Source organism: Chroicocephalus ridibundus, chromosome 7, assembly GCF_963924245.1.
Source record: "Chroicocephalus ridibundus chromosome 7, bChrRid1.1, whole genome shotgun sequence".
NCBI classification, from domain to species: domain Eukaryota; kingdom Metazoa; phylum Chordata; class Aves; order Charadriiformes; family Laridae; genus Chroicocephalus; species Chroicocephalus ridibundus.
The window spans coordinates 47,894,046-47,915,819 of record NC_086290.1 but is presented as its reverse complement, the minus strand read 5'-3'; the positions used below and the strand labels follow the sequence as shown (position 1 = coordinate 47,915,819).

Below are 21,774 nucleotides of genomic sequence, written 5' to 3'. Positions count from 1 at the left end.
GCTGGACATATGGGATCCATCAGGACTGGCAGGATGGGAGCTCAGGGTGTCAGGAAATGTAGTTTTAGTTAAGTTTGAGAGGATAAGCAGGGAGAGAGGATCAAAGGTGACCCCTTGGGTCACACAGGACTTTAGTGCGGCCTTGGCAAGGGGCCCCCACGTGAAAGCCTTGCCTCCTTTTAGACTACAAACTTCAAAGGTTTAACCAGTGCCTCAGAGACTTACAGATGCTCCTGGGTTTTTCTCTCCTTCCCTCTCCCTTTGTCCTCTGACCAGAAGCAGAGCACAGTGCCGATGCAATGAAGCACTTCCACACAAGTGAGCATTTTGCGTGTGGGTCGGGAGTCAGCGCAGACCAGCCCACCCGTGCTGTGCTTTGCTCCCCCATTCATGAATTATACCGCTCTCTTCTTTAAAGTGCTCTCTTCCACACCGAAAACGGCTCCTGGGACAGGACTCGTCACGATTTAGGTTTCCAGGAGCGTCAGTGCAGTACCTTCCCTCAGATTTAAATTCTCTTTAAAAAACCATTACAGGTCCTATTATCAAGGGCGCGATTAAAGCCCTCTAGCATTCATCTCTTTGGTATATACATTAAGTGGATGATCTATTTCCAGACTAGAAGATCCTATGACACCATATATCACAAAGCTGCAGGTATTTCCGTGCCAGCAGTTAGATACTTGGCTTGATTTGCAAGGATGCCAAGCACACGTAGTGTCCTTTGATGCCAGACATTGTCACGTGTCCAGGCAAATTTGGGCTGAGCATTAAGCAAAGCTGGGACGGATTGTATTCTCCCATTAAAAAATTGTCGGTTCTTACTGAAAGGAGTGGGTGTCTTTTTCCAGGTAGAAATGGCAGCAGGTCCCAATCCCATGGGGCTGTGTTTTAGGCAGGCATCAGGCTTCCTTTCTTGCCTGTACAAATCTGCCCCACTGTTTGTTTCATTGGCCTATAGAAGCGTTTTAAGACCCAGCTCCACTTAAGCACATCTTTAGTTGTACGTTTGTTATCGGTACTGTTCACGTGCATGGGGAAAAGCACGTTGAGGCTACCAAAAGCACTCGCTGCCTCTTGACCGCTGCTTAACTCTAGTTTGGAGTATTTGCAGTTGTTTTCCCAAACCCAGATGTGTTTTAGAAAACCAAGGGTGTGTCACAAAGTTTATTCATCAGTTCAGTACGCATTGCCAGCGGTATTAATTTCCCCCCAGAGCAGGGTGTGATGAGCTTTGTGCATCAGAGCTGTCGGATTTTTGTCAGCTGAAGGCATTTTACAGAGATGCCGTGTAGGTTGAGGGTAGTGTGGGTTAAGGTGCTTGGTTACCCCCATGCTTGTGGGATGCCATGGGGGGAAAAGGAGGGGTTGCACCAGCACTTAGGGCTCCGAGATCTGCCGTGGGGTCCCTGCAGTACCGGAGCCTGGTGCAAGTTCCTGGGTGCGTGGTCACGCTGTGTCGGGGAGGTGCTGGATGAGCAGCAGCCAAACTAGCGCTGGTGCTGTGCCTGTGCTGTTGCAATGGCACTAGTTTTGCACCCTGCTGAGGAGGATGCTGTGCTGTGCTGGGAGGAGATTCCTGCCTTTAGCCATTACCAGGGTGGTATATGCAGCTGCGAGGGTCAGGCGCTACCAGAGCAGCCAGGACACAGATGGTGCCTGAAGCATCTCCTTTTGTGCCCCCAAGGTCCCTGATGTACCGGGAGGAAAGATTATCGCTAGTTAAGTGTGCTGCTGGACAAATTGAACTTCTGCCTCTTTCCAGATGCCTCCTGTGACCTCAGGCAAGTAATTTGGCTCAGACCCTCATAGATCATTTATATTTCCAAATATGATTTAATGTGTAATGACACTGGTGGAAATTGGAGTTTAAATACCCTTAAACATCTGACTACAGGTGCTTGTCTGAAAAATCTCTCCGGGTATGCAAAGTGTGTGTCAGATGCCTAAAATAGATCTCCCATTTGGCCAGAGGATGAAAAACTTTTTTTATATCTTTCTGTATCACAGCTGGAAACATCCAGTCTGTGAAAGAAATGGTTAGTAAGAGGAGAGGCATTAGATAATTATTTTTTCTTTGTCAACGCTGTAGCCCCCCGCTGGCTCTGCGTCCGTGTGTTCGATATGCAGCAGGACTCAGTGCTGTTTGTGGTGAGCTCCAGTCAAGGTAACAAATGCGTTTGCGCTGCCTCAGTGGGAAGGAAAATCTGTTGCTTTGAGGACTCGGGCCTCTGCAGTTTGCTGTGGCACGTGTGGGCATCAGGCACCCGACGGAAGATGGAGTGGAAATGAGTGAAGAGCTCCCGAGATGACAGCTTTGCTGCTGTACGCCGGCGTGGAAACCGCTCAGCTCGTGCTGTGAGCGAGGCCGGGGCGTGTAAGAGGTGGTGATGTGCTTTGGCGATCTGATGGGGTGATGACACGGGAGATAACTGGGCATGGAGTAATGCCGCTTGGATCCGCTCCGGCAAACCTGCCTTCGCGCTTCTGTAGCGTCTTTTCTTTAATCTCTGCGCATTCTCCACCTTTTCTTATCTTAATCACGTCTTGCTGCCTTTGAAAGGCAGTACTCTGATATTACTGGTATTTTATTTAGTATTTCTGCTAGCATGCTAGCATTTCACCAGCTTAGATCTATTGTATGGTTTGATTTTTCAAGGGGTGTGCAGACGTATTGAGATACTACAAAAACGGCAGTTTTTCCAGGGGAAAAAAAAAATATCACCCTATGAAATTGCTAATTTTTATTCCGATTCCATTGAAATATCGTTTAAGTGTATGTATTTTAAAGCAAAGGCTGTTCTTCCTCTGCCATTACCTATGTTGTATTTCTGTTTGCATTGGAAGTTCTGTAACATTCATGACTCAAGAAGCCTGCAACTAAATTTATAGTTGAGATGACATAAAAATGGGAAAAAGGCCCATGAGCTCTGGAAGGCACATGTTGGGCCCCTGCCTGGGGACCTCTGCTCACCCTCCCCCTGCCGCTGAGCGCGAGCCCTGCCCGCCTGCCTGCTCCTTTTCCAGGAAAAGGTGCAGAATCCAAAACTAAACGCAAAGAGGAATTAATAGCACTACTCTTGCCTTTGCCTGCCTTTCATTACTAATTTGTTATGGACCAAATGCCTGAGTCCCAGTGCTGCCATTTCTCCGCTCCGTCCTCAGTCTGGTGTTGGCAGGGGTGGCAGCAGCAGAGCAGTGGTGATACGGCTCCGTAACACCCAGCAACTCATCTTCCTGCAGCTGGATGCTTGGCACCTCAAGATTAAAGAACATCCTTTCTTTTGCAGTGACTTAACACTCGAAAATGTTTTATAGCCAAGCCCGAGTCAGATGTACAGAAAGGCAGAAGAAATCTGTGGTTCCTCCACTTGTCTTTCTCCCTGCGTTGCTCGCTCCTCCATCTGCCTGCTGCCTTCAGCGCTTGGCTGCTGCCTCTCTGCGTGCTCCGCTCCCTTCAGCGCTCTTTCTCCAGCAGTTAGGGAACGGAAAATGTCTCTCAGGTTTGACTTTTTGGGCTGTGATTGATGCCACGTTAGATGGGAATAAGCTGAGTGTGTTTCAGTGATCTGCTGGGCGGGCACACCAGGGAGCGGCAGCACTGGGATCACCTGAGTGTTTCCATCACTGGCTGCCATCAGACATTCATAGTTCCTAAAGCTTTGGCTTTTAAGGCTGAAATTCTTACCATAAAATTCTTACCAGAAATTCTGAAAATCAAAATTTTGAAATTCTGAGAAGATGCTTACCAGACTTGCCCTGGACTCCCTTTAGTTAATTTACGTGTATGTATGCCTGTGGACGATTTTTTAGGCATAGGCAGACTTAGTGGGTCTCCAATCTGAAAATGATTGAACCAACTTCTCTATATTGCTGTAGCAATAATACAATGTGCAGAAATGACTAGAAAAAGGTCATGGATTACTTGCCTCTAACCTTGTTGATGGGTGTGTGTGTGTGGAGGTGTGTGTGAGTGTGCGTGTGATTCTTGCTCTACCTTTAACTCAAATGATTGGAGATTAAAAATAACCTCAGCCCACTGTTGTGCAAGACTTTTGAGCCTGCTCAGCTCTTGGCAGGTTAAATGAAATGTAAGGATGCAAGCTGTTGGGTGGGATTCGGGAGAGCGCCGTTCCTGAGCTCTGTGCAGCCCTGATGGAAAGGGAGGGGTGATCAGACCGTCCTCCCGCTCAGCAGGAGCAGACACCTCTAATGCCTTAGATAACACTGCGGTTCCGTAGCTGCATGCTAATATAAACTCATCTGTCTTCATTCACTCTCCTGCTGCTGCTTTTTCCTTTTCTTTTCTCCTTACATCAATGTTTTGGTTAGTTGAGGTGACCAGTTTATCATTTCCGTGGGACCGAGCCTAGGTATTGCCTGGTGGGGGGACACGGAGGGGGTGCAGCGGGGATGCCTGTGGTGGCAGAGAGCCCTGGGGTTGCCAGCACGTTGCTGTCGTGTGCGAGGCTGTTGCTGCTGATGGAACCTTGAGAGAGTTTTAATCTGTGGTCCTCATCCTCTCTGATCACTAAAGAGCTTTGGGCTCTTACAGGGACCTGGAATCAGCTCAGCTGGCTGCACTCAAATAGCAGATTTTCTACCTAAACCTGGGTGCAATGTCATTAGGGATTTATTTCCCTTCCTTCTTTGCAACCGCGTGGTATTACTTCAGTGTGGCTTTACGAAGCAGATTGCTTCAAGAGTGGTGTGCTGGGAGAAGGGTAAAATTGGCTTTATGGAGCTACTGGTGGTAGTCTGGGCCATGAGGCATTGGGCAGCTGATGCCAACGTATAGATTTTGTTTAAATTTAACATAATAGTGAATCATGTGAATGGAAATACGATGTGCTTATTTTAGACAGGGGAGCAGTGACTACATTAGTCTGAATATGGGACCGAACCTGAGAAGAAAAGTTACTGAATTTTTTCCTGGCCATGAGTTGGGATTACCTGAAAACGTCTACCAGGATCCTCAGAATTTTGTCTCCTACTAATAGTAGGGAAATAGGACTTGGTTCCTGATTATAAAGTATAGGATATCATAGGATTAGACCTCGTGTATGTGTAATGATTTGCAGCTGTTTATTATTGTGTTTGACTGCATAGACTAATGTAGCATTCAGAAAGGCAGTTTTAATAAATGCCAGAAATATGCACAGCAGGGGTTTGGTTTTGTGGTTTTTTTTTTTGTCTTTTGTTTTTTTGTTTTTAACATAAAGAGCAAGTTACTTTCTGCAGACAATTAGAGGCATGTAACATATGGGGAATTAAGGAATGAGGTCTGCAATTGCCCTGTATTAATTTAAAGTTCATATGGGAAGCATTTCTCTTGTTTCTTTATGGATAGACATTCCTGTGCAGTCTGCTCTTTGGCACGGACACCGAGGGTCCTGCGGGGCCACCGTGTCCCCCCCAGCTGCCACAGCCCACACACAGCCCCGTGCTTGAAAAATATTGGTGATTTTGTTGCCTTATGATCTCCTTGTAAGGTAAGAGGTAGGTGATGCTTGGAGGTATTGGATTTTGTAGGCATTAAGGTTGAAGAATAAGAAAATTGTCATTACAAACAGAAAGTGCAGTCAACAGGTCAACTTATCCTGGGAAGTTATGATGTGAGCTTCTCTGCCAGTGACACCAAGAAACAGGTACGTGTTGCTTCTCAGACTCTAATCAAAGTTTTCTTCTGGCTATTAGTGATGCGCTTGCCTTTCCTTCCCCTCCTGCGTTGTGTAGCCCCGTAGCAGTCAGCAGATGGGATTCTCTCCCGACCCAGCTGCAGCTCTTCTCTCCAGCCTTGAGAGGGGAGGGATGTTCATTTTATAAAACACAGGCAAGTGTTTAAAAATAAGTCAGTGGAGTGGCAGCCAGTGGTGGCTGGAGAGGGGAGTTTTGACATTGCAAAAGATAAAAGCAGATTTGGTAAAGTTCTCTTTAGTCCCTGAAGTCTAACCAATGCAAGAATCAAATCCCATCCAGTTTACCAGTCTTGGGCAGTAGCACGCAGAGCCCTCAGTCCAGGGTCAGGTCCCTGCTGAGGCACGTACTGAGGGTGATAAATTTGTCCTGATTAACATCATCTTCCTGGATGCAGTCACCTTAAATATATCGCATTTATTCTAGTTGTCATCAGCTATTTGTGCCTAGGTAGTGTTTAGGAAACCCAGTCATGTATCAAGATCTCATTGCGTTAGGCACGGTACAAATAAACAAAAAAATGACACATTGCTTCACAGACCTTACAGTTAATGGCTTAAGTAATTACTCTAATTAATCTGTGCAAAAATTGGAGAATTTGCCCTGAGACCTTTTGAAAAATTAGTAAGCATATATTGTCCTTTTTTCTGCCAGGTACTCGCATCCTGAGGTTGTTATCTCTGCTCTCGGTTATATGGGAGCATGTATTGAAAGTATGACAAACTATTTGGCCTAAAGGATGTGGTACTGTCTTTCTAAATGTGTCCTTTAAGGAATCTGACCTTTTAAAAAGGATATTTTTTTGGTTTGTTTGTTTTTGGTTTTTTTAGCAAGTTATTTTCTAGTAGCTCAAACTACATGCGCCTTTCTTGTCAGCCCTGTAACTATACCCAGTTTGGAGATGAAACCTTGAGCAACACAAATAGATTTATTAATTTTGTGCTGTATTTTCTGCAGAAGTCGTAGAATGGTTTGGGTTGGAAGGGACCTTAAAGACCATCCAGTGCCACTCCCTGCCCTCCCAGCCCAGGTTGCTCCAAGCCTCGTCCAACCTGGCCTTGAACCCCTCCAGGGATGGGGCAGCCACAGCTTCTCTGGGCAACCTGGGCCAGTGCCTCACCGCCCTCACAGCAAAGAATTTCTTCCTGAGTTCTCATCTAAATATCCCTTTTTCCGGGTTGAAGCCATTACCCCTTGTCCTATCACTACATGCCCTCTAAAAAGTCCCTTTCCAGCTTTCTTGTGGGCCCACTTCAGATACTGGAAGGGGCTGGAAGGTCTCCCCGGAGCCTTCTCTTCTCCAGGCTGAACGCCCCCAGCTCTCTTAGCCTGTCCTCACAGCAGAGGGGCTCCAGCCCTCCCAGCATCTCCGGGGCCTCCTCTGGCCCCGCTCCAACAGCTCCGTGTCCTTCTGCTGTTGGTGCCCCAGAGCTGGAGGCAGCACTGCAATGGGGGTCTCACAGAGCAGAGCAGAGGGGCAGAATCGCCCCCCCTCGCCCTGCTGCCTATGCTGCTGGCGGTGCAGCCCAGGCTGTGGGGGGTTTCTGGGCTGTGAGCGCACATTGCTGGCTCACGTTGAGCTTCTCATCCACCAACACCCCCAAGTCCTTCTCCTCGGGGCTGCTCTCAAGCCATTCTCTGCCCAGTCTCTATTTGTGCTTGGGATGGCCCCTATGCATGTGCAGGACCTTGCACTTGGTGTTGTTGAACTTCATGAGGTTTGCATGAATTTTTCTTTGTCTTATTCTCCCCTTCCCTTCCCTCCCCAGCATAGCTCATTAAGCATCTGCATGCACATAGGAAAAAGCCTGGTTCAAACTGCTTCTTATTTTCCTGGGACCAAAAATAGGTTTGTACCTTCAAGAAGTGATAACGGGTACAGGTAGGTAATGGGGGTGATGTGTCACAGAAAGAATTTCTCCTGCATCTGAAATGAGATTCAGTAGGTATTCAGCTCCAAATGGTAGTGACCCTCGGCAAATTGGTCAGTTTGAGATAAAAAGGAATCCATCTTAAGGCTTACTGAAATAAGGTGAAGGACTCCTGTGAAGTCAGACTGCTACGAAGCCATTAGCAACTTAGGTTCAGTAGTTCAGATACATGTTTTAATCTGTAGAAGAAGGTATGGAGAGTAATTGCCAATATTGCAGTGCCTTCAGGTGCTGTCATGCAGGTTGCAAGCCGCATGCCCTTCCACTCAGGGATCATGACTTTGGTTTGTGAGGCATATAACTTACTTTTACTCATGCAAATTCATCTAATGGCTTGCTTTTAAGTTCATGCAGAGCCAGCAAGGCACCTGCAGCGCATCAGGTTCATGGGTTCCTTCTGCGCCTCCTCCAGGGAAAGCTCTCGCAGAGTTAGGAAGTTCAACTCCAAATTTCAGATTTAAGTGCTGCAGTCTTTGTTTCCAGCCAAGTGCATACCTGAATTGGAGGATTGATGCCAAATCAGCACCAGCCTCTGAACATTTTCAACTTGGTAGTTTGGAATCTGGGTTTCTGATGGTAATACGTTTCTATCAATAATTCGAAAACTGAGTAAGAGTGCATCCAGAAGAATAAATCCGGAGCAGCCTGACGTTATGCTCAGCATGGTTACGTAGAATAAAAGGTTTTTGGTACCCGGGACTGTCTGCTGGTAAACTCACATGGCAGATTCAAGTGAGAAGGATCAGTTTTGAGGAAGAGGGATGAAAGCTGTCAGCCATTAGATGCTTTAATAGCAATGAGTATTCCCCTCTCTGATAGAAAAAAAAAAAAAAAAGGTGCTTCAGCATGTTGATATCACTGGAGGGTGTTTCTGAGGACCTTGAAGACATGTAGAGGTGAGATGCCTGAGACGAGGGATGGACTGTGGTACACAAAGTGTAGGAAAAGGGAAAGGAAGGGCTGGGTGGTGCACAGGTAGGGTTTGTGGATGGGTCTGTGGACTGGAAGTGCAGGAGGACCGTGGGTGCAGGGTTGCTGCAGCAGCGGCTGGTGCTCGAAGCGGAAGCAGAGGTGAGAACCTGTGGGGCGATGGAAAAGTCCATACTGGGAAAGCACCCCTGAAGGGCAAGTGCTTATAGTATTTTGGTCTTCCACATTCCACTGGATGAGAGTGTGTACCGCAAACTGAAAATTTAAGCCCAAAAGATGAGCTCTGAGAGTGGCTCCCTGCCCTTCCTCGCTTCCCGCTCAACGTTTCTTGTTCTCTTTGAATTGCAGACCCAGGTTACTCTCAGGTGTTGTCAAAAGGTGGTATATCCTTAATAAGTAAACATGGGAGAAATGAATGTAATGCTTTTGTTTTTTCTCTTGACCTGCATCTGAAGTGGGAGCCGCATTTTGCTCATAAATAAATAATTTCCCCAAGGAGAAGACTAATCTCTGCAGAGTTGGGGTGTGTGGGAGGCTTTGTCGTGGCGGGCAGGAAGAACAGAAGTGGCAGAACCTGAAAGGATCTTTGGGAAGGAGTGGGGGAAAAGAAACAATCCCCTTCAGCCCTCGTGTGAGTCAGGGGAGAATGTGACCCTGTCCTGCTAGGGGAAGATGTCCCTGGTTGAGGTCCTCAGCTCCCTTCGTCTACCCTGAGCTCCCAGTAAGGTCTGGTTTTCATTCTGTGCTGTAAGCATTGGATTTGTAATCGTTTGGGGGATTGTAAAGTAATACCCCCCTTTCCTGAGAAGGGGCATCTTTTTGATGGCACCTCCAGGACCTGCTTGAGCAGTGAAGAGCTGCGGCTCAGGATTTGGCAGCTCGATGTCCATTGCAGCAGTGTTTTCCACTGGGAATCTGGTTCCCTGGTAAACCTGACCTGGAACGGCAAGGAGCTGCTAAATGAGGTTGGTGACCCTGGGTATTGTACAACCTTTTTCTCCCCTTAAGTCCTTTAATCTGCTTAAGGGTGAAGAGGGCAGGCTTTGCAAGGTGGGTGTTAATTGCATTTCTCCCTAGACAGATGGAAGAGCAAGAGGAAGATAGAACATACTGTTTGAGCGGTTGCAAGATACTTCCCAAATTGCTTAAGATGGTGAATTTTGGGATTAATTAAAATCTATCCTTAACAACTTGCCTTTCTCCCTGCATGACTAGAACAAGCAATGGCAAGGCATTTAATTTTTGTTTAAACTGTAAGGATCGATACAAAAAGAACAGTTGTTTCCTATGTGCTGGGGAGCCATGGGGTTACTCGTTAGCACGGTTTTTAGGGGTGAATTAATTTATATTCGTGGGAGCCTGTGGCCTGATCTTGGCTCCTTCGGGGCAGTTGTGGCGGTGACTTGGCATGGCGTGTGCGGTCCTGGGGACAGGAGGGGGCCGGTAAGGGGCGAGGACCGTGAGGAGTTCAAGGGATATGGTGTAGAAGGGAGACTGCCCTGATCAGCAGGAGCTTTAAGGGATGGAAATAAGGTGAAGGTAAGATGGAAAGACAAAGAAGAGTGCTAGAGGGCTGGGAGAGAAAATGGAGATGAGGATTACGTCTGCCTGGGAAGTCGCGGCACCATATGGCAAACGCAGGACAGGTCCTCCCAGAGAGGAGGTTTGTCAAAAGCCGTGCTTTGTGAGGCCTCTTATTTTTCACTTGGGGACCAGAAAGCAGTGACAAGCGTGCGTTGTCCTGACATTGGTGGCGCTGGATACATCCCTGGGATGTGTGGGAATCTCTGCCACAGGGCAGGAGGCTTACGGAGGCTCGCCCACGGAGACACTGCAATCCTCAGCGCTTGCTCCACCTCTGGGGCTTCTTGTCATCATTTTAATTGAACGCATTGCTCTCAAAAAAAGGCTACAGACACTCTGTTTTTGCAAAAAAATGGAATCCTTTCAAGCATTGTAGTGGTTGAGGCCGGCCCACTGGATTGATCTGGTCCTTCAAAATCAGCCATGCAACCCAGGGGTTGGCTCTTGGAGTGAGGTGGTGAAAGTCGAGCTGCCATGCGATCAGTGTTACCTGTCGTTTGGTGTGGGGGGTCTCTGGAGGAAACCACCCTGCCATGGCACGTTGTTCTGGAGGTACTGAGCTCTTTCATTTCATCTGAGAACTCAGATTTTGTCGCTAAACGCTGATCTTTTCTGCCTAAGTCACCTTGTACAAATTATTTTCTGTGTTTGACCATCTAGAAAAGGAGTGAGGTGTGTTGTCTCTTGTGTTCTCTTGGAGCGCCAAACACAATGGGACCGAGACCCTATTGTTCCATGTACTCTCTTGTACCAAGTATTTTATGAAAAGAGCGAGGACAGTCGTACTTCAGGTAGGTTAAAATCTGAGTCTTATATTTAGCTCCCTCTCAGGAGTGCTTTGAGCATTAATTATGTTTTTAAAGCACTTAGTGCCTATCATCAGAAGCTCTCTATAGAAACACAAAGTTAAATAGTCACAGATCTGTGGCCTCTTAGGAATTGTTCCCGATGTTGTACAGCATAACCATTCATAAATTTGCATTGACAGTAGAGAGCAAGCTCCAATTTTCCTTCCTTGAGACCCCTGTCTGACAAAGCGTTTAAGCTTGTGCTTTACTTAAGCACTTGAATAGTTTCACCAAGTTCAGTAACTTGGGTTTGGTAGCAAAGTACTTGAACTTAAACAAAGCTCTGCCTTCACCACATAGAGACTAAGACATACTAGAGCAATTCCAGTTTGTGTTATCTAAGAGTATCTATTGTGCTCGTCTGTTCATCACAATAATACATATATTACAAAAAACGCCTCAGATCCATTAATAGTGGCTGTGTTTGGAGAATGCAGATGTGTACAAGAATAAAGGCATCGCAGTGGAGAAAATTTCTCTCTGCTGACCGAAGTACTGCCTTTACTTCTGTCCTTCGATGTTGCAAGTCATGGCGTGTCACCCCTATGACCTATTTGCAAAGCACAAACAGATGGGAAGAAATTTGAAGAGCAAAAGCAGCTCTCTGGGGCGTCCTGTATGTCTGAGAGCACTGAATGCGCACCAGTAAACCAGCAGCAAATTGGCTCGGTCGCTGAGTGAGAACAGCATCTGAGCACAGCCAGAACAAGTATTATAAAAGAAATTAAATGCGCTAAGCAAAACCCTGTAAAATAGACTTTCTTGACCTTAAAAAGTAAGTAGTAAGTTCACAGCTCAGTAAAACGCAATTAAGGAGGAAGAAGCATGTGCTGAAGATGCAGATATTAACCCTGAGTTTCTCTTTCTGCAGCTATGCTAACATAATAATTACCTATAATTGACTATTGTGGGCAATGTCATCCCTTCTCTGATATGTTGGTCTTTAAAGAATAGCTTAATGAGCAGATTTAGGGTAGCCCTGGGAGGGATAATATGGATCAAAGCGCCCCTGCAGAGAAACTTGGAAGCATGTTGAGGACCCCTCTGAAAAGTGGCGTTTCTCAGGATACAGTCCCACACACCTTTTTTTCCACTGATTCCCAACATTTTTGGCACGTTGTCCAAGTGACGTGGTACTCTGCTTGGGGCCATGGCTCAAAAATAACCACCCAGGATTGCTTCCTTTCCCCAGTCCTGTGGGAAGTAGGGAAGGAGGAGAGAGCTCCTCGGTTGGCCTCGTCAGCTGCTGCGGGTTTTTACAGCCTGCCCTGGTGCAGGGCTTTGGTGACCGTCTCCAGTTTTCCGCCCTTTCCCCTTCCCTGGCTCCCAGTGGCTTTGCGCAGGGGATGCCCCGTGCGTGGGGCAGAGGTGGTTTGCACGCTGTAACGCATAACCATAAACCCAAATCACATAACCATAAAACGCAAAACGGAGTAGGCAGCTTTGTGTTTATGGTGTCTGTGCTATAGCGTGGTATTTCTTCATTTCCTTCCTTACCAAATGGCAACTTATTTTTCCCCTTTCCAACAGGCTAATCTATAGAGAGAGGATATGTTTTTATAAACAGGAAAGCAAGAACATGCATTAAAGAAACCACAAACACTAACAGCTTGTTATGGAGACGCGATCTGGAAATAACAGATTCCTTGTGAAAATAAAAGTGCAAAATATTATTTTTAACCTTTGAATGAGGTTTAAAAAAATGTTTGCTTGTGTTTTTGTGGGTTCTTTTCTCTTCCTGTTTCCATACTTGTTCCTGTGGCTCTGCTCCGGTTTCCCAGGGTAGCCCTGTACCATGTCAGGTGTAACTGTGGTCACGGTTTCTCTGGGGACAAGATAGATTTAAGCGATTCTTGTTTCCTCACCTTTGGCTGCGTGGTCCTGTGCTGGCACTGCGGCTCAGCACCTCCGTGCTGTGCCCGAGCAGCAGCTCTGCCCGGGTGCAGAGGGGTCGTGATGGGGATGGCAATGGACTGCATTGCCCAAAGAAGTGAAATTTTACACTGGAGTATAAAGCAGCAATGCGGAGTCAAACAAAAGGTTTGTTCGACCGTGGGTTTCTGGGAGTGGCTGGTAGGAATGACTGCCTGGGGGTGAAGAGTTTGCAGGATGGCCCCACAAATCACTGCATCAGCACAAATGAGAGGGGTGATGTTTGGCTGCTGAGGGCAGGAGAGTTTGGGAACTTCTTAAACTGCCTATAGCGAAGAAGGTGTTATAATGAGCAATGTATCCTGATTTTCCTTTGTGCTTTCTGATGCTTGGGTTGGGTCTCAAAATCAATGAGGAGACCTCAGTGCAGAATCACCGAATCATGGAATGGTTTGGGTTGGCAGGGACCTTTAAGGATCATCTAGTTTGAACGGTTGCTCAAAGCCCCATCCAACCTGACCTTGAACGCTTCTAGTGATGGGGCATCCATAACTCTCTGGGCAGAAAAGCTGCTCTTGCCATCCCTGCTGCTCCTGCCATCGTCTCTTGCAGGTCTTGCGTGGAGCCACGTGTCCTGCCAGACTGATTGCCAGGCAGCTCAAACGGGAAAGCAAGATAGTTTGTACTTGCTTGAATTGCAATCTGCTGTCTAAAAATAAAGCTGCAGACAATTGCTTAATTCATCACCCAAACGGGCTCACGGCTGACCAGCATAAATATGCAAGATGGCTTTTGCCCTTGGCCTTTCTCATTCAAGCTCCTGTGTCCCGAGCTCTACGGTAGGCACGGAGCCAGCCGGCGTGGATGGGAATAGCTCGGGTGCTTCAGCAAAGCCCATCAAGTGCAGAGCTGGCACTTAGGTGTTTGCTGAATCAATACAGCATTAGGTGTGTGGACCAGGGACCTTGTCTTTCTTGTGAATGGTGACGCACCCTAAATTGATCTTTGATGTTACTGGAACAGTATCAGATTTTTAATGCGAAGTCCTGCCGTGGTTTATGTTATATTGCATTGGTAGGCTACTAATACAGTAAATGTAGACTCTTATGATACCGCATCAGGTTTTAGATCGCTGTATGTTAACTCATAGCAGATGTATTGCTGGACAAAGCTTCTAGTGTTGCTCTTTAACCTTGCTGCGGTCACCGTGAGGAGAAGCTGTGATATCTCGCCGCTGTACAGAGCGTTCACCTCTCGCAGAGCATCCATAGCAGCAGTTGTGTGCCTGGAGTCCCCCTCTTGTCCCGGAGCCTCAGCAGGTAACTCCCGGATTTACAGCTCGTAGTGGAGCAACCATCCTTGCTCACGTTGTTACTAGTCTGGTCTTAAGAAGAGAAGAAGACAAAAAAGGTGCAGAGGGAGAAGCCTTGGGAGCGTTTTGTCTGCAGCCATTGAGTGACCAATGGTGGAGAGAAAGGGCTTGCAAAAGAACTTGAACACAGATTGCTGATGCTGGAGCGTCTCACCAAGGCGGTGGCTTTAAGCCGTACAAATCCCCTCGTATCACCTCTGGATCAAGCTGCGTGTCCCGGGATGCTGTGCTGTGCTGGGGGGGGATTTCCTCTGCTCTGCTGCGCATCTGGTCTTTCTCTAATTAGGTCTCATTACTGGTGTCTGGTCCTGTTGGGTGCTCTTCTATGAATTATCCCCTCCCCCCTCTAACCGAGGGTATTCTTTGCTTTCTTATTGCTCCCTGGGCATGACGGTTTTTTGTGATGGTTTATGCCAATTTAAAATAAGAGTGAGAAGATTGCTTTAGACTGTTCTAAATGCTTCATGGAAATATGCTGCTGTGTGTTGGTGGGAAATGGTTGTGCCGGCATCCCGGTAAGATTGAATCCTTGAAAGCAGGCCTTGGGCAGGGTTAATAAAGTAGAGCTCTCTGGAGTTCTTCAACATCTTGAACGTGGCTGCGGTGTGCCTGGGGTCAGCTGTCTCCCTAAATGATCTTAGTGATGTTTTTGACCCTGATTTTCCATTTTGTGATCTACTACCTTTTCCCTTTCCCCCCACCCTTCTCTCCAGTAAATAACACAGATATTTCCAGAGTATGATGGCCCCATATGTTAGTCAGAGATATAAATTTGTATTTGTGTCATAATGTGCAAGTGAGATTGCTACAACACATTCTTTTCTTCAGCTTTTCTGCAAATACACTTCATCCATCCCCCCCTTGCAGATCCAAGCCTGTTATCTGGAATTGCGAGTCAGCTGCTGGTGCTGCATATGTCACTCCATTACTTGGCAACTGCTTCAAATCTATCAATGCCTTGCCTGCAAAATATATATCCTTTCTTACAATGCATGTATCTTGCACCTGCTGATGTAATGATGTGGTTTATTACAGCATATTTCATCCCCAAAAGCACTGTGAAGTGCATGCTGGTCGCAGGAGTCGCTTGTCCCACAGCGGATGCAGGGACGCTCTGGGGTGCAGACCCCAGCTGCTGGGTGCCGTTCGCAGTGGGGCATGAGGTGGAGGGGGAAGAGCACCGGGAAGCCGGATCCATTCGAAACCATAGACCACGCTGGAGGCAGCAGGGTGTCATTGGTCATCTTGAGACAAACCTTTAACAACCGTAAGCCGTTGGCCTCTTGGTTTGAAATTCTCATTTGAAAGGGGGAGCTCCTGGCAGCAGGGCATCTCCCGGGGTGGTTGTGTCGGTACATGCCTGGGAAGAGCATTGTTCTAATGAAATTGCCGGGAGTGCTTCACATGTGGCCAGGGTTTTTCCTGGGATATAAATCACCTTCAGTCTTGTCTTTTGTATCTGAACATTTCTATGTGTAAGTCCTCCATCGAAGCGCTGCCTGTTCTCCGTGCTGAGCTGCAGAGAGCTTTTCCCAGCCTACGGTTTTCTGACTCTAAACCAGTTCTGTTGCTAAGACCTGCCTTTTTTTCAACAAGTTATTTTAAAAACGGGAAACAGAATCGTAGACACTAAAATCTTCAGACTTTGAGGGAGCAAAGATCTTTGTCCAATCTCTTCTACTACTCCCAGGTTTTAGAATCAACTAAATCATACCTCTGAACTGAACGGCCTCAGCCAGTTGAAGGATTTCTGTTATTTTGTGCCTGAGGCAAATCCTGATCAGAAATTATCATTTGCAACCAGAACTTGGTAGTGTCATGGCCTAAACAGGGCGAGTCTGGCTTTGAAATTCTCCTGATGACTCTATTCTCCTTGCAACGGGTGCTGATCCTCCCTCTGGCTCTGAAGGTAATTTTTCCGTGTTTCCATTTCCATATAGATAAGAAAACTCCAATTCTGCATAAGTGTATGTCTGTACATATATACGTGTATAAATGTATATTTATGTTAAAATATTTCAAACAAGCCTTCAAACTCTGTGCAGTCTGACTTTGCTTTCTTCTCCCATCCTTTTCCTAGAGGACAAGGTGGGAAGAAACCTCGACGTTGTCTGACTGTTCCCATAATGATGTAACCGCAGCTGTACTTTAAACGTTCTTGGTACAGATGTTCACCCCATATATTTAATAACAAGGAGCTGTGCCCGTCCTAGGCAGCCTGCTTTGCTGTTTGCCTGGCTGGGCTGCTGGAAACGTGCCCGATTCTCGCACACCCACCTGTCAACAATTATTTAAGTGAAATCTTAATTGTCTGTTAGACAAATTCATTTTAGTGGGAATTATTCAAATAATTTTACATACACAAGAACTTTTTTAGAGATGAAATATGTTGTATTACAGGTAAAATACTCTGTATTTTCAGTTTGTCTGTGTCTGGCTAAAATCCCTGCTTGCCAAGCTTGGGCCCGGCAGCATTCATCTGCTGCTTTTTCTGAGTTCACATTTGTCATTCAGCGGGAAGCCAGAGGTTTGAAATTTTCTTGAAACCACCTTTCACCAGTCCCCATGTTCGTGTTCATCTCTGCGGTAAACCAACAAATCATTTGCATGGCAAAGGACACCAAAGAGCTCTGTAGGATCCATGCAGCTGAAGGAGATGTTCAGATAAAAGACAGCTCGCTGGAAAAGCGCTGGAATGGAAGGTGATAGCATTGGTCCTGTAGCAAGGGGGATTTGTCGGAAACCTGCAGCAGCATCGGATTTTGGGGATATACTGGCTTTTGGTAGGTGGTCAGCCCTGGGAAAAAACATACCTAGCATTCACACTGAATAAAATGGTATAGGGTTCAGGGGAATACTGATTTTTTTCCTCTGGACTTTAGTATTTAAACTCATTTTTAAAATTTGTATTTGTTCTCCCCTCCCCTCAAGAAAAGGATCTCTTCTTTTCCAGTCCCGTTCGTACTACTTTTGGTTTCCTTTGCGACAGTATAAGGATGCTTTGGGGAGGCGGCGAGGGCAAAGGAAGCTGGCAGAGCCGCTTGTGTTTCGCGCTCCTGGAACCATTTCCCTGTGCCAGTGCCTGGTCACGTATTACGTACGTGTAACCTACAGTCAGAGGAACTTGCATTTTTTAGTCCAATAAACAAAAGGCCTGAGCAAAGGCTGGGTAAAAATTGCGTAGAAACTGCTGCAGGGAGAAAAGAGAAAATCCCAGGTCTCCGGTTCCACCAAAGCTGCAAAGGAAAATTGGTGCCTGTTAGTCTGCCAATTACCCTTATCGTTAATGAGTCCTCCCGTTAATAGTCTGTATTTGCAGCGATCAGCAGGACAACACTAAAAACTTCAGCAGTTTTCCATAATTTCAAGCACTACCTATGACATTGGGCCCTTTGGTATCTATTCTAGTATCTCATAAAACACCCCGGGAAGCCGCTCTGTTGTATCGTCCTTTCCCATCGCCGCCATGAGGTCAGGCAGTGGCAGTGTCCGCAGTGGAACACGTGGCACGTATCAGGCCATTTACCTCATCAGCTTTGCTTTCTTCTCCCTGAGTCAGAAATTTCGTGTTGGCCTCCAAGTTCCTGGCTGATGCGAGGCCAGAGGCGGACGGCCCTGAGAGAGCGACGGGGGCTGGAAGATCCACGGTGTTTAGCTTAAATACGAGCTGTACTTTTCAAAGACATCTACTTTCATTTTCTCTTTATGCTTCTCTTATTTTTCAGTACCGTTTCAGTATTATTTATTCCTTCTCAAGAAGGGTTTGTGTTCCTCTCTCCTACAGGAACGTGCCTTTCAGTCTGAGCTCTGCATCGTGTGTAATTCGTGCAGCAGGATGACATAAACAAATGAGGAAGGATGACATAAAAAATTTGCTTTTCTGGAAAGCTTACCTATGTTATTTCTTCCTGTTCTTATCCCTTCTCCAGCCCCAGTTTTAGGGCTCAGGACCCCTGTTTCTCATAAATGCCTTTCAATTTCAGCTAATCTTCCCTCTTCCCTGGCTTTCTAGGTTTGTATCGGTAGGGTTAATGTTTTCCTTCATCTAGGCTGACATGTAGCAGAATCCCTTCCCAAGGCGCCTGCTGCCTGCGGAGCCCGTTTGGCCGGGTGCTGTAGAAATGAAGGCTGTGTATCACGTTGTAGTGTATTTTACCAGAGGTTTTCTCTATCCTAGAAAACTCCTGTCTCTTATGAAATATACTGCTAGTTTAAGGGGAGAATAATATATTTACTATAACTGTACTCAGTCGAGGAATAATTTTGCTGTAGAGATTAAATTTTTATATCATCTTGAAGAAAACCAGCTCTTTGTCAGTCTCCAGGGGATCCGATGTCTGGCCGTTTCAGCAGGAGTGGCTCAGATCTTAGCAGCTCTACGTCGTGTCTTTTCTTCCCTTCTAGTCCTTCAATATAAGAGCAACACACTCCTTTTGTCCCCAAGTTCAGATATTTTAGGAGATTCTGAAAAAAAAATCCTGTTTTCATTTCTAAGGTACCTGTTGGGTGAATGTGGCTTAAGGATGAGTGAAGCTCACAACTGTTTGGAGCTCTGATCTATGCTGTCCATCTAATTGTGATGCGGCCCGTTACCATCTCATGAGCTTGCAGAATTCCCTAGGGAGTGAATCCACTCCAAAGATCAAGCTTTTTTTGTCGGGGGATTAATGCTGTTTATCGCTGCAGATAGGCCGGAGCAGGCATCAGGAGAGACTTCTTGGCAGCAGTTCAGCGCTGCTTCTTTGGTACCTGCCCGGAATGGTAAGGGATATTTGGTCTGTGACTTGGGAACAGTTCTGACTCTCTACTTTTTAGCCCATTTCTTCAAGGAAATAAGCTGATGGGATCATGCTCTTACTCTTTCTTGCTCATTGTGTCTCTGTGTGTAACTTCTGGCCTTTCTGGGCCAATATAGCAGCCTTCCAGTCCCTAAAGGGGCTCCAGGAAAGCTGGGGTTGGACTCTGGATCAGGGAGGGGAGCCATAGGATGAGGGGGACTGATTTTCTACTGAAAGAGGGGAGATTGAGATGAGATGTGAGGAAGAAATTCATTGCTGTGAGGGTGTTGAGCCCCTGGCCCAGGTTGCCCAGAGAAGCTATGGCTGCCCCATCCCTGGAGGGGTTCAAGGCCAGGTTGGATGGGTCTTGGAGCAACCTGGGCTGGTGGGAGGTGTTTGCTTTAAAAGCAAACTGGTAGATCCTGAGGATAGCTATAGTAGAAGTATGAGCATGCTAGATGCCATGGAAGGACTTCACAGCTCTGCGTTATGGTCTTTTGGCCAAGAACTGGCATTAATGGCAGTAAGACAATTTCTTACAGGTTTTGCTAGAAACCTTTCATAGCTAAGGTGAAAAAGAAGGAATTAAAATTCTAAAATGAGTTTCTGTTGTAAAGTGTGTGTTTATAGTGGTAAAACCCTCTGCTGATGAACTGAGGAAGCCCTTTTGTCTTTTTGGTGTAACGAGGAGCAGGACATGATCTGGGGTACCCTGAGGGAAGGTATGCATCTACAGGTGAACCGTTCCCGAGTAGAAAAGGTCTGATTTTGATTAAGAAATAGACATTTTGAGAAGACTTGTCTCTTTGTGAGAACATTTTTAAAAAAATACTGTTTTATTTCTGTTGGAGTCCGTGTCTGAAATGAAATTGGGATCTCTTCTCTTCGTAAGCAAGCTGAGGGGTGTCCCTCCAGCCCTCTGGGGTTAGGAAGTTCATGCAGCGATCTTCTGGCCTTCTGCAGGCCAGAAAGTTTCACCTTTCCCAGCTTTCTTGACTTACTCCTCTGATGTGGCCGAGCCTAGAGATGGAAAAAGGCCACTTGGATATCTAATCCATGCCCATGTCACAGCCGGGTGCTCCTTGCGGTTGATTTGTTGTTATTGTCCTCGGATAAAATCTAATCAAGCCCAGTGCGGTCAGAGGGACTCCATCAACTCTCAGAAGCTCCCTAGCAGGGAAGGCTGTTTAGAGGTTCCTTGTCAGAAGGAATAATAATAATAATCATAATAATTTCTATTCGAGGCTTCAAACTGTGATTCACATTCATAGGTGATTTTCTTACTGTCTCACAACACTACTCTTTGATGGAAAAAAGTGTTTAAATCTGTGTCTCGTAGATGGGGAGGCAGAGTGTGTTGTCCAGAGCAATGGAAATCTGTGGTAGGTTTGGGAGCTGGACCACGCTCTTGGGTCGTGAAGGCCTGTGCGTAACCTCGAGGTTATCGTCCCTTCAGAGGCATCAGTGGGCATGACAGCCTGTCCTGCTCTCAAAGTCAGGGCTCCGCCATTAAAACAAAGGGCAATATACTCTGCTGTCTTTATCTAAAACAAACATACACACAGACACAACCCAAAAACCCAAACAAAATCATCCATCGTTTTTTCTTTTGGTTTCTTACAGAAAGAAGAGTGTGACTCTCTGCTAATGAAAAATATTAAAATTCTAGATGTCCTGTGTAATAAATAATAGCATGTGCATGAACTTGGCTTCCCACAATCACCACCAAATCATCAATATAGCTCTTTTTGTGCCGCTCGTTTTGAACTTTGCTTATTTCCTTCAGCTATGCAGATATAAATAAATAATTCCACTTGATAAAGGTCTGGGAATGCTATACTTTAAAAGATAAGAAAGCTTTGAGGGGAAATTGTTTTTAAATCCATAACATTTGTATGCTGTTCACTGTTCATACTGAGCAAAAATTAATTCAGTTGGCAGTTAACCAACCCTATTTTATTCTTATTCTGTGTTCAACCTATCCTTCTCCTGGGGACATCTAACCTTATATGTAATTACCTCTCTGAGAGTGGGAAGGAGGCCTAAATAACCTTCCTAACAACTAAATAAATGCACAGATCCCTGGGACAGGTTATCAGTTGGACGCTGGTGGCAGAGCTCTCAGGATCATGTGCCTGAGCCATGAAGGATTTCAAGACTTGAGTCGTTTTTGTTGCAGCTCCGTTCAAATTCCATCTAGAATTTGAAATGTTTTCAGAAAATCAAAACAAAACACCCTGGATTTTCAGATTATTTTTGTTTCTTTGATAGCTTGGGAATGTCGGTGATGAATTTTAACAGTGATGGTGGCTTTTTTTTCTCTCGAGGTCTGTCCAAGTCACTCGGTCTCATTGAAGGCTATGGTGGACGTGGTAAAGGTGGGCTTCCAGCCACCCTGTCCCCTGAGGAGGAGGAGAAGGCAAAGGGACCACATGAGAAATATGGCTACAACTCCTACCTCAGTGAGAAAATTTCACTGGATCGTTCCATACCAGATTATCGTCCAACCAAGTAAGTCCCGGTTGCTCCATGAAGGAGTGCACGTGTTCAGGTATCATCCATGAGCCAGGAGTGATGGTGGCTTTCATATTCTCGGGTGATACTGTTCGCTCTTCCCTCCTTATCCTTCGCAGGGCCATGCTCAGTAATGAGCAACCGCTGTAGTTTGGCTGAAGCTGAGATAGCTCACAAAGACAATTTATCAGGAAAAGAAAGCGAGTTTTTTTCCCGTTCTTCTCTCTCTCTCTTTTTATTTTCCTAAA

At 46.2% G+C, this 21,774-nt stretch overlaps 1 protein-coding gene across 1 annotated transcript in view; it reads left to right on the top strand.

The window, feature by feature from the left end:
- GALNT17 (polypeptide N-acetylgalactosaminyltransferase 17) overlaps positions 1-21,774 on the top strand; it is a 219,033-nt gene that overhangs the window by 33,707 nt on the left and 163,552 nt on the right. The window contains exon 2 of the mRNA XM_063341566.1: positions 21,340-21,523. Within this exon, the coding sequence (XP_063197636.1) occupies positions 21,340-21,523 (184 nt within the window). The remainder of the gene's footprint in view (positions 1-21,339; positions 21,524-21,774) is intronic.